General features: G+C 36.0%; 1 protein-coding gene across 6 annotated transcripts in view; it reads right to left on the minus strand.

Annotated features, from left to right (window-relative positions):
* IWS1 (interacts with SUPT6H, CTD assembly factor 1) overlaps positions 1–13,907 on the minus strand; it is a 39,070-nt gene that overhangs the window by 10,629 nt on the left and 14,534 nt on the right. For 4 of the 6 annotated variants that reach the window (XM_032843178.1, XM_032843177.1, XM_032843174.1 and 1 more), the window contains exons 3-10: positions 10,838–11,906; positions 9,452–9,644; positions 8,849–8,906; positions 3,874–3,971; positions 2,973–3,123; positions 2,333–2,415; positions 1,079–1,208; positions 82–199 (exon numbers count right to left, since the gene is read on the minus strand). In XM_032843178.1, coding sequence (XP_032699069.1) covers positions 82–199; positions 1,079–1,208; positions 2,333–2,415; positions 2,973–3,123; positions 3,874–3,971; positions 8,849–8,906; positions 9,452–9,644; positions 10,838–11,906 — 1,900 coding nt within the window. The remainder of the gene's footprint in view (positions 1–81; positions 200–1,078; positions 1,209–2,332; positions 2,416–2,972; positions 3,124–3,873; positions 3,972–8,848; positions 8,907–9,451; positions 9,645–10,837; positions 11,907–13,907) is intronic. The other 2 variants (XM_032843175.1, XR_004380908.1) reach the window with 2 other exon arrangements.

Consider the following 13,907-nt stretch of genomic DNA (forward strand, 5'->3'; position numbering starts at 1 on the left):
TAAAAATATAGTTTGCTTTTATACCTACACGTCTTTCTGACATACATAAACATAACACAACAAAAAGCAAAATGTACATACTGATTAATTTCCCTGCCATATCCTTGTTGGACCTTGATTCCTTGGGGTGTTTATAGAGATACATCACTGCTCGTCCAATCCCACTATGCTTCAGGGTCTCCTGGCTCACACTAGGTAGCTGGGGAACACAAACACATACAAATACATTAATCACTCAAAAACTGGGAGTCCTGCCAATCTATTCTAGAGGACCTCCAACACCTGGTTCTTTCACAAAAGAATAAGGAAAATTCCATTTTCAGAATCTGCAGGCATTGAACACAAAGATACTCTGTGTTCCTAGCAAGAGTTGAGATTTCAGTATTATACTGAGTCAAAGTAAAACTTAATGTGGAAAGTGTAAACTAACCATACTCAGAAATTAGCAGTTTAATAACAAGCATCAGTACAGGCCTCTGAATCAAACAGACCTCAGTCTGAACTCAAGCATAGCCAAACTGCTAGTTATGTGACCTTGGACAAGTCATTTAACTTCTCTTGAGTCTTCATTTCCTCATCTGTAGAATGAAAACAATACACCTACTTTACAGATTTGTTGTGAGGAATAAATGAACCAATACATGTATGAACACCTAGCACACGGGAAGTTCCTTGGGAATTCCTTCAGAAGTTAAGTAGCCTGCCCAAGGTGTCAGAGCCACATAAAGGTGGCTCAGCTCAAGATTTCATGAGCAAGTTTATCTGAATCTGAAATTGGTGCCTTTTTTACTTCAAGTGCCTCCCTAAAACATGTCCACTGCTATACAATTCCTCTTAGATAAATAATAGCAACTCCAAGATCTTTTTCCTTCAATACTATAGTTATATGAAATGTTATAAGGCCTTCCTTTTTATGCTCATTTTATTTAGTATGTTTCTAATAGACATACCTATTGAAACCCCTCTTCTGGCAGACTAAGGCAGAATATGTAAGTACATGCTGACACAGAGGTTGTAACGATACAAACCACATCCGATAATTAATGAAGAACATATACTTAGATTATTTGCCTCTAACCTCTTGCAGAATCTTCAATAGCTCCTCTCGAATTTTCAATGCTGGCAAACTCCTATCTGGTAGAGGGGAGAGCCATTCTTTGATGGCAGACATCACACCACTGTCAATAAATGTTTCTTTAAGGTCCTGCCTGCAATTAAGAAAAAAAGTCAAGTCTCCGAACCTTGGTTCTACCATAGCTTGCCAAAATCTTGGTTCTACCATAGCTTGCCAAAATCTACCATAGATTTTCTTATATATTTAGTGGCATTTCCAAAGACTGCTTTTAAAGTTACTCAACCACCTTACTTACTAAGTACCTATTCCTGTTTCAAAAGCAATATAAAATTTAGTTCCTACTTAAAAAAAACAAAACAAAAAAAACCCAACAACAACAGATTTGACAGGCAAAGATCATTTGTTAAAAACCTGAATTATATAAGACAGGTTAATGCTATATGAATGGTACAGACAATAAGAATAAAGAGCTCCAATAATTATAACTTAAAAAAATAATCTTTATCAGAATAGAGATTCTCAAACTGGTTTAGATGAATAGAGAACCCAAAATTGTGTTAGTCTTGGCAGGACACCTAACTTGGTTAGATTCAAGGAGAAATCAGTTGCTCAAGAATACAAGTATCAAGATCTATCAAAAGAAGGTCCTTATTCTAGAAGACCAGTGACATACTTCATGATATAACTGGTCATATAAGCCTCCTACAATACAGGCTTCAACCAGTCCCCCAGAATTTTCTCTGTGCTCAATTACACTGGGAAAAGAGATGCAATTTTACTAGACTCAAAATAAGAGAGTCGATAAAGAACAAAAGTAGTGGTTTACATGCTTTTCTTTCCTTAGTGTCAGTTTGCTATTTGTTTTGTTCTGTTTGTTAACAGGCATCAAGACTTAAGAAAAGTTATGAGGGGGCACCTGGGTGGCTCAGTCAGATAAACATCCAACTCCTGATTTCAGCTCAAGGCATAATTTCAGGGTTATGAGACCAAGCCTTGCATCAGGCTCTGAGCCGGGCATGGAGCCTGCTCAAGATTTTCTCTCTCCCTCTGCACTTCACGCACCTCTTAAAAAAAAAAAAAAAAAAATTTTTTTTAATTTGGGAGGAAGTAACATAATTTAGGAAATTCTATTTATTATTATTTTTCTATGAATTGACAGATAGCAGTCATTAAATAACATCTCTAGAACACCAGTACATAATTTGAATATTATTCCATTAAGAGGAAACAACTTTTTCAAGGAAACAGAATACTTACTTCTTAAGGTGCATGACCACAGTAGGTAATAATGTTAATTTTTTCAGTGCTGGCTTTTTTTGATTGTTCAACTGTCTGTCTTCCTATCCAGGAAGAAAAAGATTTTTAAAAAAGCAACACTTATTGTTAATAAATTGTAACCACCAGAATTCTAAACTTTAAAATAAAGCAGCAGTGTCTCTGAGTAACAACTTTTTCTACAAGAAAACTAAAAAATGAACTTTTTATAGAACCCCAAATTCTACGTCTGTATTTTATTTTTTTCAGTGTTCCAAGGTTCACTGTCTATGCACCACATCCAGTGTTCCATGCAATACATGCCCTCCTTAATACCCACCACCTCTACGTCTGTATTAATCAAACCTACAAAATTATTAGATAGCTTAAACAATTACAAATTTAGAGGAATAATGTTATTGTTATTAAAAAGGAGTTTCAGTATTTACTTTGGTGCTTTTTCCTATTTTAATTATAGAAAATTTCAAATTCTACCAAGATAGAAAACAAACTAACACACTATCACATACATGTCCACAATTAAACACCCATGACCAGTCTTATTTCAGCTACATGTCTCCACATACTTTTCTCTTCCTTAAGTGAGGAAAGAAAAGAGGAAGCCACCAGTGAGCCATCTCACCTCCGCAGCCTCATTCATCTTGACAATCATAGCACTCACTACATCGTCAGCGTCACTAATAAAAGTACCACCATCTCGGTTACGCCTGCGCTTGCCGCTCATGCTCTTTTTCCGCTGCAACATCATCTCGAAATCCGATAGAAAGTCCATACTAAGCAGCAACACAAAATCAAGTGAAATACAAATTCCCTTTTAAATACATATCTCCTTTTGTCACAGTTAAGAACCACCAACTTTCTTAATTCTAACTCCACAAAATGCTATTTTCTTCTAAAGTGCAAATACAACTTGGCACCTTTCAAGATACCAGACTTCTCTGAACAGAGATTACAATCATCTCAACAAAAGAATGTGAAATTCAACCAAGTAATATTTTGTAGTTAGGACTTTACCTCATTGCCCCTGGAACCTCAAAGTCAGCTTTTCTCTCAAAAAATGTATTTTTATGTTATGTTTCAGTAACTCAAGAAGAGCTTACACAGTGAGGATGACACAAATTAAGAAGCTGAGCACAGGGCAAATGAAAAGAAAAATAGTAAGCGTAAATGTATTTTCAGACAGCACTGTATATAGAGAAAAAGAATGGAGAAAAATGGAACAGATTCTTTGCTACACTTAGTAAGGAACCAAAATAAGAAAAAACAAAGTTTGATAGTCTCTATCTTCATTTTTAAAGTACTCTTTAACAAATACCTTTATGATTTTTAATTTAAATTAACATATATTACTAGTTTCAGAGGTAAAGTTCAGTGATTCCTCAGTCTTATATAATACCCAGTGCTCATTACATCACATGCCCTCCTTAATGCCCTTCACCCAGTTACCCCATTCCTCCACCCACTCCCCTCTAGCAACCCTCAGTTTTTAACAAATTCCTTTTTAAAAAATGAAACAAACTTACTGTTTTCCTCTCTTTATGTTATCATCAGAATCTGAATCTTCTGCTTCTTTTACCTGTGTTTCACTTTTTTCTTCCTCCAAATCTTCTTGGTTAAAACCCTACAGGCCAGGTAAATTTGCTGGGGTTATTGCAACTTCCTTACAGATTTCCTTTAGTATAACTACTCTTATTTTTTTTTGCATTTTTAAAGTAATACATTCACAAAAAGGTAAAGAGCAAAAAAGCTTCCTCCACCTTAGCTGTTAGTGTTACCACTTTTCTTATGTCTTCTTCCAGAAATAGCCTATATTTTACACATACATACTTCTAAACATATGTATTTCTTATCCCCTTTTATTATACAAATGGTAGCATACTCCACGCACTGGGTACAGTATATACTGGTTGCACTTTCCACATTTAACAATAGAATATGGAGATCAATTCATATTGGCATAAAGTGTCCTCATTCATTTTAAGGCTTTGGATTATTTCATACTATGATTGTAACCATAATTTGTTTATATATTTTCCCACAGACATTTAGGTATATGTATTTGAAATTCTGTGAAATATTTACCAAACTTTTCACAGAGGTTATACTTATTAATTCTTTTCAGCAAAGCATTAAGTAAACCTGTTTCTCCAGCTTTTCACTACTACAAGTTATCAAACATTGATATTCGCCAATCTCTGAACCAAAAACTAAAAGGCATCTTTCTTTATATTCTCTTGTGAGTAACAGTGGGCATTTTGTTCATGTTTAAAGGTCATTTTTAATTTTTTCTCTATGGAACTCCCAATTTCCTATGTCCATTTTCCTGTTGGATCTTTGTCTTACTGGTATGGATTTAAAACTTAGTCTCTTTATTTATTTATTTATTTATTTTTTTAAGATTTTATTTATTTATCTGACAGAGACCACAAGTAGGCAGAGAGGCAGGCAGAGAGAGAGAGGGGGAAGCAGGCTCCCCGCTGAGCAGAGAGCCCGATGCGGGGCTTGATCCCAGCACCCCAGGACCATGACCTGAGCCGAAGGCAGAAGCTTTAACCCACTGAGCCACCCAGGCGCTCCAAAACTTAGTCTCTTTAAAACAGCCCTTTTTAAAGTGACAGGGCCTGCACAATCCTCAATTGGTACAGTTGCATTTTGTTTATGGTAATGTTTTCCAAGCATAATTTTTTGCTTTTATGTAATTAAAATGGTCTTTTCTTTATAGCTTCTTTTATGTTATACTTCGATCTTCCCAATAGTTCAATGAGTATGTTGTTTTTCTCCATGAACTAAACCCAAAATCAAGTTGATGGTAATTCTCTAAACTAAAGAAACACACCTTACTCTTGTAAAAAAGCTGCTTAATTGAGTATAAGCACCATGAGCGCAATATCCAATCTCTGGCATACAGGCTCCCAAATATTTGAATGAATTATTCCTATTACTCCTATTTTCCTTAGGTTCACTTTATTTTTCTACCCCCTTGAATCAGACTCTAAATTCATCTAAGTTTCACTCTTTTAGGAATTAAAGTACTGATTTTTTTTTTCAATGCAAGAACTGTCTGACAAGAAAGTCTTAAATTTCTGGGTGGCAAGGATATTTTGTTTGTGGATTCTGAAATGAATTTCTAATTTCACTGCTCTGCATTCAGAAAATGTTTATACTTTGTAATTTTTGCAAAAGCTTGGTTTAAAATTTATATGGGAATGTGCTAAAAGAAAATCAAGGCAATCTTGAAAAATAACAAGCTTAGAGGGCATAAACAACCAAATATCCACAGTTCTGTATTAACACCGCAAGGATAAAGAGACCCACAGAACAGACAAGAAACTGCCAAAATAGACTGGAAATCATCTACAGACACTTCGTTTATGACAAAGATGGCACTAGGGAGAAGCAGGAAAGGATGGCCTGGGTCAACTAGATATTCCAAATGGGAGGAAAAATTTTTTTAAACATTTTAATTTAAAGTAACTCTATATACCCAATGTGGGGCTTCTTTACAATCCCAAGATAAAGAGTCATATGCTCTCCCAACTGAGCCAGCCAGGAACCCCCTAACTTCTATCTCATACATACCCATTACAGGTGGATTGTACAACTAAATGTGAAAGATTAAAATAAGCTTCTAGAATATAATTCAAGAGAGTATCTCTATGATCTTAGGAATACGCAAAAATTTGTGGGAGTTCAAAGTTTCACTATAAAGGAAAAGATGGATAAAGTTGATTTATATTAAAATTTAAAAACTTGCTCAAGACTCCATTAAGAAAGTGAAAAGGAAAGCCAAAGAACAGAAAATAATTTTAACTTTTATAATCCCCAAACTTTTCTTTTGTATTCTAATTTGCATTTTATTTCCAGATTACATAAAAAGAGACTCTTCAGTGGCTTTTTGGTCTGCTTGTTCTATTGGTTACATTCCACTCAGATAATAGATTTGTTCATTTCTCTTTGCCATTCTGTTAATTTTTGTTTTGTATATATGTATTTTGGCCACATTAGTATATATATACAATTTGAAAACCTTTTTAATCAATATAAAGTGATCTTTTTTTTTTTTTCTTGAAGATTTATTTGAGAGAGAGAGAATCCCGAGCAGACTCCACGCTGAGCACATAGCCTGAGGTAGGGCCCAATTTCAAGATCCTGAGATCACAACCTGAGCCGAAACCAAGGGTCACATGCTTAACCAACTGTGCTACCCAGGCACCCCTAAAGTGACCCTTTATCTCAAATGTTTTTCTGCCTCAAAGTCTCATATTCATAGAGCTGTGTCAGTTTTTTTATTAGCGTTCACACACAGTATCTTTTTCCATCCTTTTATTTTCAACTTTTCTTTACCTTCTTTCAGATGAATCATGCAATGAGTAAACGGCTATATTTTAAAATCCAATCTGACCACCTCTGTCCTTTAATTAGAGCACTTGATATATTTCAGTTTAATATAATCTGAGATGTTATGAAAGCTGCTATCTTACTATATCCTACTCTAATTATTCCCTGTTCTATACCTCTTTCTTTTTCTCTTGCCTTCTTTTTGGATTGAAAGCTTTTACTATTGTTTTTCCCCTCTATTAATTGGAGGCTACGTATTCCATTACTTTTTTTAGTGGCCACTTTAGAGATCAAAGTCTACTGATGTCCTTTTATACACATTTGCAAAGACCATGTATACTCCCAATTTGTTACTGCTGTAATATTCTAATTTTATAGATATTTCAACCCACATCACACATGACTTTTGTAGCATCAATACTCATTTAGACTTACCCACACACTTTTGTTGCTTTTTCTTCCTAAATCCCTGATTTTCCACCTGAGATTTTCTTTCTGCCTTTAGTATCTCCATCAATTGGTATATTGGTAAGATGAATTAGGAGGAAATCTTCATTCCTGACAAGTATTTTTGCTGAATGTAACAGAACACTAAGTTTGCAGTTAGTTTCTGTTAAGAAGTCAGCTATTAATCTGATTTTTGCCTCTCTGAATGTAATATTTTCCCCCTCTGGCTACTTCTAAATTTCCCTGTCTTCTCGGACTTCTTGCAATTTTACTATGATGTATTTAGGTACAGATTTCACTGTATCATTGTATTTATCCTGCTTATAATTTATACAACTTCTAGAAACTCTTGCTTTATATTTCCTTAAATGCTTCTGCTATATTTTTCCAAGATTCCAATTCACTATGTTAAGCCTTCTCATGTATAATTTATAATTTTTTATATATCTCAATTCTTCATTCTAAATAGCTCCTTCTAACCTCATTTTCTTTTCAAATAACTCTATTCTGTTGTTAAACTCATCTGTCAAATTTTTGTTACTATAATTTTACCACTCCAGAATTTCTATTCAGTTCTCTTCTTCCAAATCTACCTTTTTAAAAAAATTGTTTGGTCTGGGGCGCCTGCCTGGCCCAGCTGGTGGAACATGCAACTCCTGATCTCAGGGTTTTAAGTTCAAGCCCCATGCTGGGTATAGAGAATTACTCAAAAATAAAATCTTAAAATTTTTTTAAATAAAAGTTGTTTGCTCTGACAAAATTCTAATCTTTTATCTCCTTGAACAGTTTTTTTTTGTTTTTTTTTTTAAGGAAATAGCTAAGATTCCTGTATTTAGACCGTCTATTTCTATTATCTGTTGTCACTATTGTTTCTTTTTAACATTATCTATGATTGTGTACCACACTATGTACCTGATAAACTACAGAAATAATCTGAGGCCTGTGATGATGCTACCTTTGTCCTAAAGGGATTTGTCTGAATACGCCAGGTGTCTCAGAGCACTAGCCAATGAATTAAGGCACACTGTGATTGAATCTCTGGGACTGAGGTTCTCTAGGTTGTCAGAAGACTCAAAGCTGGCCTAAAATCTAAGCAAAGACTCTTACCACTTCCACATCACTCTTAATCCAAGGAGTCCCAATTCTGAGCATGCAGTTTTCTGAGCATGCAGTTAGGGTCTCCTAAGCTCAGCAAAATCTGACCTCCAAATTTTGACCCCTGAGGCTGTCAAAAATATGACCAGCCTCTCAGCCTAATCAGGCAACCATCCCAGAAAAAGCAGTTTTAAATGCTGAGCTTACCTCTTTAGGTATCTGTCTGTTCTGGGGTTTGGCTTAGTAATTCTTTGCTATCTTGTTCCTCTGCTGATGAGATTTTTAAACATCTGTCTGGCTTTTCTAGTTGTCTTTAGTGGAAGGGTTGGTCCAAATTACCTAGCCTGCCACTGCTAGAATCACAAGTTTTGTTAAGTATTGTGAATCTTTCCCTTTAGCATTATAAGGTACCTTCCACCATCTCTTAAAATGTCCCCCAATGATTAATTCAATTTTGCCTTTTATGCTTTTGTACATACTTTTAATTCACTTTTCTGAATCCTCTATTTTAGACTTTTCTACTGAACACATTATAATTGTTTATTTCTACTTATTGTAATTACCTATTTGGGAACTACTGCCACAGAAACAAAAAGGAAATATCTCCCTTATACTTACTGTAAATTCTTCTTCCTCTTCATCGCCAGATTCTCCAAATATGTCTGCAATAAGATTTCTAGAAGAGAAGGAAATCATTTGCTTTCTTCTCATTTGCACAGGAACCATGAAATCTTTTTCTAATAAGGTATATTTTATGTATAGTAAAATGTGCAGATCTTAAGTGTCCATTCTGGTGGATTTTGAGAAAAGTACACATTCATGTAACCATTACCCTCATCAAAATATATAACAATTTGATCTCTCCAGGGAGTTCAGTTGTGGCCCTTTCTAGCCAGTCCCTACATGAATATCCTAGAGCCAACCACCGTTCTGATTTCTATCACCGCAGATTAATTTTGCCTGCTCCTGAACTTCACATCAGTGGAATCAGACATGTCTTCTTCACTTCTTTCACTTAATACTATTGAGATTCATCCATGTTATAGTGTGTAGCAATAGTTCAGGATTCCTGAATCCCCCAAAGTCATGCAGTCAGGCAGGATATATTGTATTTTACTTCTCATCACAAAATTTTAATACAAGTTTAAAAAAACTTAAAAGACAAACCCCTCTCTACCACCTCTATGAACCCTTGAAAACTCATGTTATACTGTCACTTACTCTTCTTCATTCCCAGACTCACTATCACTCCCAAACAGATCCTTCTCTTCATTTTTCTTATCAGACAACTCTTCTTTCCCTACTTCTTCTTCACTGTCAGATGCTAGAGTCTTCTCTCTTTTGCCTGATTTGTCTGATATAACATCACTGTCAGAGTCATCTGCATCAGAGACAACACGACTCTTCTTTGCTGCTGTCAAAAAAGGTGCAAAATATCATTAATCTTATTCATCATGGTCATGGTATTACTAAAAGGAACAGGTGATTTAAAATGGCAACACTCGGCAAAAATCAAAGGGCTCCTAACACACAGCTTAGAATAATTATTAAGAAAAAAAAGAAAAAAGAACAGGGGCACCTGGCTGTCTCTTTCAGACCATGTGACTCTTGATCTCCAGGTCTTGAGTCTGAGCCCCACATCCGGTATAGAGATTAAGTAAAAACTTTATTAAAAAAATAGTGACTAAAAGGTTCAAAGTCATCTCACAATTATGATACTCTTTAGGAAACAGTAACTGGAAGATGAAGAACAAAATAATATAAAAATGGACACCAATAGCTACCCTTCCTTTGGGGGAATAGAGAAAAGAAGCCTAGAATGATGTACAGAATTAGAGTCCCGTCTATTCTGCCAAATATTAGCAGAACTGAAAAGGCTTAGATATTCTTTTGTGGAATTCCCATACTCCCCCATCACTGCTGGTCAGTTTGGAATTTCTCATCTCCCTTAGTAAACTGGATGGCACATGTGTGATGGTCTTTTTCCTTCTCCTGTAACAACTGTCAGCTTATAAGGGAATAGGCCTCCCCACCCTATCAAGGAAGTTTCATAAAAAAGTAACCAAGTAAAAATTATTATCCATGAAAACAGGATCCCAGGTAACAAAGATTAGAATATGCTACACAGACATAGAGTCTCTAAATATAGTCTCCCTCACAAACTTCCTCATATTTGGGTATTCAACCACATTTCACAAAAGACAGGTATCAAAAAGACTTGGGAACTCAGTCAATAGCTAGATGGAAACTAGTGCACTGACTGTCACACTTGCAGCTAACTCTGGGTACAGCTGGGTTTTCAAGTTAACATATTTCTTGGAAACATTACCCTCCCCCCACAAAAAACTAAGTATTTCATATTCCCATGAAACTCCCATTAGTTTACTATTTTGAACTAGTTAGATCTTAATACTCCTAGAACTCAAAGCAAATTTAATACAAGATCAGCCACTGAAAACCAAGCAAAACTGGTATCTTAGTAATATTTTAGAAGATCGAGTTGAATGAGAGAATATAGACCTAACATTTCAGAAATACAGTGCTTCACAGTTACAAGCTTAGACAATAATTAAAACTATGCACAAACAGTCCAAAACAATTCCTTACATGCTTTCTCTTCATCTTCACTATCAGAAAGCACAGCAGCTTTTCGCTTCGCTACTTTCTCCTCCTCCCTGACTTTTTCTTCATCTTCATCACTGTCAATTTTTGGCCTTTTGGGTTCTTCCTCCTCGCTGTCAGAACTCTGGATCCTTTTTCTATCTACATGGCTATCTGAATGAAAGGAGTCATTCTGCATTTCTGTATCCTCTCTCTTATTCTCCCCATCACTATCATCATCTGACTCTGGCTTCTGTTTGTGTCTGGAGGCATCCTCAGTTTCAGAATCACTGGCAGGTCCCTTCTGAGGCTCCTCACTCTCAGAGTCACTGACTCGGGGCTTGGGAAGCTCATTTTCTGAATCACTGGCCTGGTTCCTTGGGGGGTCCTCACTTTCCGAATCGCTAATCCGAGGTTTGGGAAGCTCCTCATTTTCTGAGTCACTGGCTTGATGCCTTGGTGGGTCCTCACTTTCTGAGTCACTGATACGGGGCTTGGGAAGCTCCTCATTTTCTGAGTCACTGGCCTGAATCCTCTGAGGCTCCTCACTTTCAGAGTCACTGACCCGAGGCTTAGGAAGCTCCTCACTTTCGGAATCACTAATTCGAGGTTTGGGAAGCTCCTCGTTTTCAGAATCACTGGCTTGGTGCTGTGGAGGTTCCTCACTTTCAGAGTCACTGATTTGAGGTTTTAAAGCATCCTCTGTTTCAGAGTCACTGGCAGGACTTTTGGGGAGCTCTTCCATTTCTGAATCACTGGCAGGATGCTTCCTAACTTCTTCATTTTCTGAGTCACTTGCATGCCCGTTAAGAAGTTCCTCATTTTCAGAGTCACTGACAGGTAACTTCCTGGTCTCCTCACTCTCAGAGTCGCTCCCATGCTGATTAGTGTCCTCATTTTCAGAATCACTTGCAGGAGGCTCTGCGTGTTCTTCAGATTCAGAGTCACTGTCCTTTTGCCTTTGAAGCTCCTCACTCTCAGAGTCACTGGCATTAAGATTTGAGGGGTCATCATTCTCAGAATCTGTCACATGGTGTCTTTTGTTGAGGCCATCCTCTCGATCACTAGGTTCATTCTGAAAAATTAAGGGTGAAAAAATTAGGAGTGCAAAAAAATGTTTGGTAGCGAAATGCTGAAATTTTTCAACAATTTTTTAAAACAAAGGAATATGCACACTTCAATATAAAATTGTTTTTCTATACTTATATGGAAACACCCCACCTTAAAGAAGATCATACACCTGTAAAACGGCTAACATGGTTTGGATTCCAAAATGGGAAAAGATAACCAAACTTCACCAAAACAAATCTGTAAAGTATATGCCCAGATAATTATATAGGAGACTTAACATCTTGAAGAGCTAGACTTTAAAAATACAAACAAAAAAACAAAACTCTGATGTTCTCACATAATTTTAGCTCCTAAATATATTTTTCAAAGAAGTATAAGCAAACAGGTACCCAAGTTCTTTTTAAAAAAACATTCTTGGGTTTTATAAAGTTAAAATTATTTTAAGGAAAAGAACTATGGAACTATAAGGTCAAATGATATACAGGACACATTCTCCTAGGCAAATCTAAACAAACAAGGAGAGGGATAGCTCACACATACTAAGTACCTATTATGAGCCTAATGTCTTGTCAGACTCTCCCCTGTTAGGTCATTTACTCCTCATAACAGTACTTTTCATGGTAACAAAATTGAGGCTTGGAGCAGTCTCAGTCATATATCTAATAACACTGAGACAAGAGTTTAAGTTTTAGAGAAACTACAGTTGATCCTTCAACAACTTGGCGGAGGATCTCTAGGAGAACTGACCTCCCCCTGCCACACACACATAGTTGAAAGTCATGTATAACTACTAACTTCCCAAAACTAAATGACTAATTAGCCTCCTGTTGACTGGAAGCCTTACCAATAACATAAAATGTCAATTAACACATATTTTTAATGTTATACTATATTCTTATACACAATATTCTTAAAGTATACTTTACTATACTATATTCTTACAATACAGTAAGATACTCTTACAATATATACACTATACTATATTCTTACAATACTATATTCTAATAATAAATTAAGCTAGACAAAAGTGTTTTAAGAAAGTCATTAAGAAAATACATTTATAGTACTGTATTTATTGAAAAAAAAATCCAAATATAACTAGGCCTGCGCAATTCAAAACCATACTGTTCAAGGGCCAACTATAAATGAAAGTGAGGAATAATAATTAACTCCACAAACTATGTGCATGTGTTGGAGTCAAGGCTGAACATGTTTCAATGCCTGATCCTAAGAAGCTGTTTTCTAGTAAGCCAGACAAACATATCCTAACAACATAAACTAATATGTACTGGCATGAAAGTATGCATGGTATTTTGAAAGCCTACAGGAAGTGATCTATATGAGACAGAGCTATAAAAGGTGTGCAGACAACAGGTATTTGTAACTAGTCTGTGATAACAGAGTCAGAAAAAAAATTAACGAGATTATTGAGGAGGGAAGGTGGGATATACAGACACCAGCAGGGGAACTAAAGCAGGAGTCAAAAGGGAAAATTAAAATTGTAATTGGCTTTTGAAATGCTTTCCATGACATAGCCATAACCTAATTCTAACAGCATGTTTGTGTATGGCTCAATTTATTTTCATTGCAAAGAACAGAAACCATCTCTGGCTATCTTCAGAAAAAAGAAAAATATTCCCAAAATCAAAGTAGAATGAATGACTAAAGACTCAGAAAAGGTAGGAACCAAGTCAGCTCAGAGAGCTTAGAAAAGGGAACTCAAGCATCTTTCTACTAGAGCACTATCAATACCATGACTCACTCTAACCATGCTGAACTTCTGTGTCTAGGATCAAAAATTTTAAACTCTCAGGACAGATGATCTAATTGGCCACAGCAGTATCAGATGTCATGACTCAGTATTCACTGGGTTATACAGTCAGAGCATGGACAAAGCAGTGGGACCCACTGCCACAGAGGAAGGGAATCATGAACTAGACAGCCATTCCAAAACTTATCTGCTACACTCTACCCTGGATTTCTAGACACATCATGTATACATTCT

The sequence above is a fragment of the Lontra canadensis genome, unplaced genomic scaffold (genome assembly GCF_010015895.1).
Source record: "Lontra canadensis isolate GAN:19392208 unplaced genomic scaffold, GSC_riverotter_1.0 scaffold136, whole genome shotgun sequence".
NCBI lineage: Eukaryota > Metazoa > Chordata > Mammalia > Carnivora > Mustelidae > Lontra > Lontra canadensis.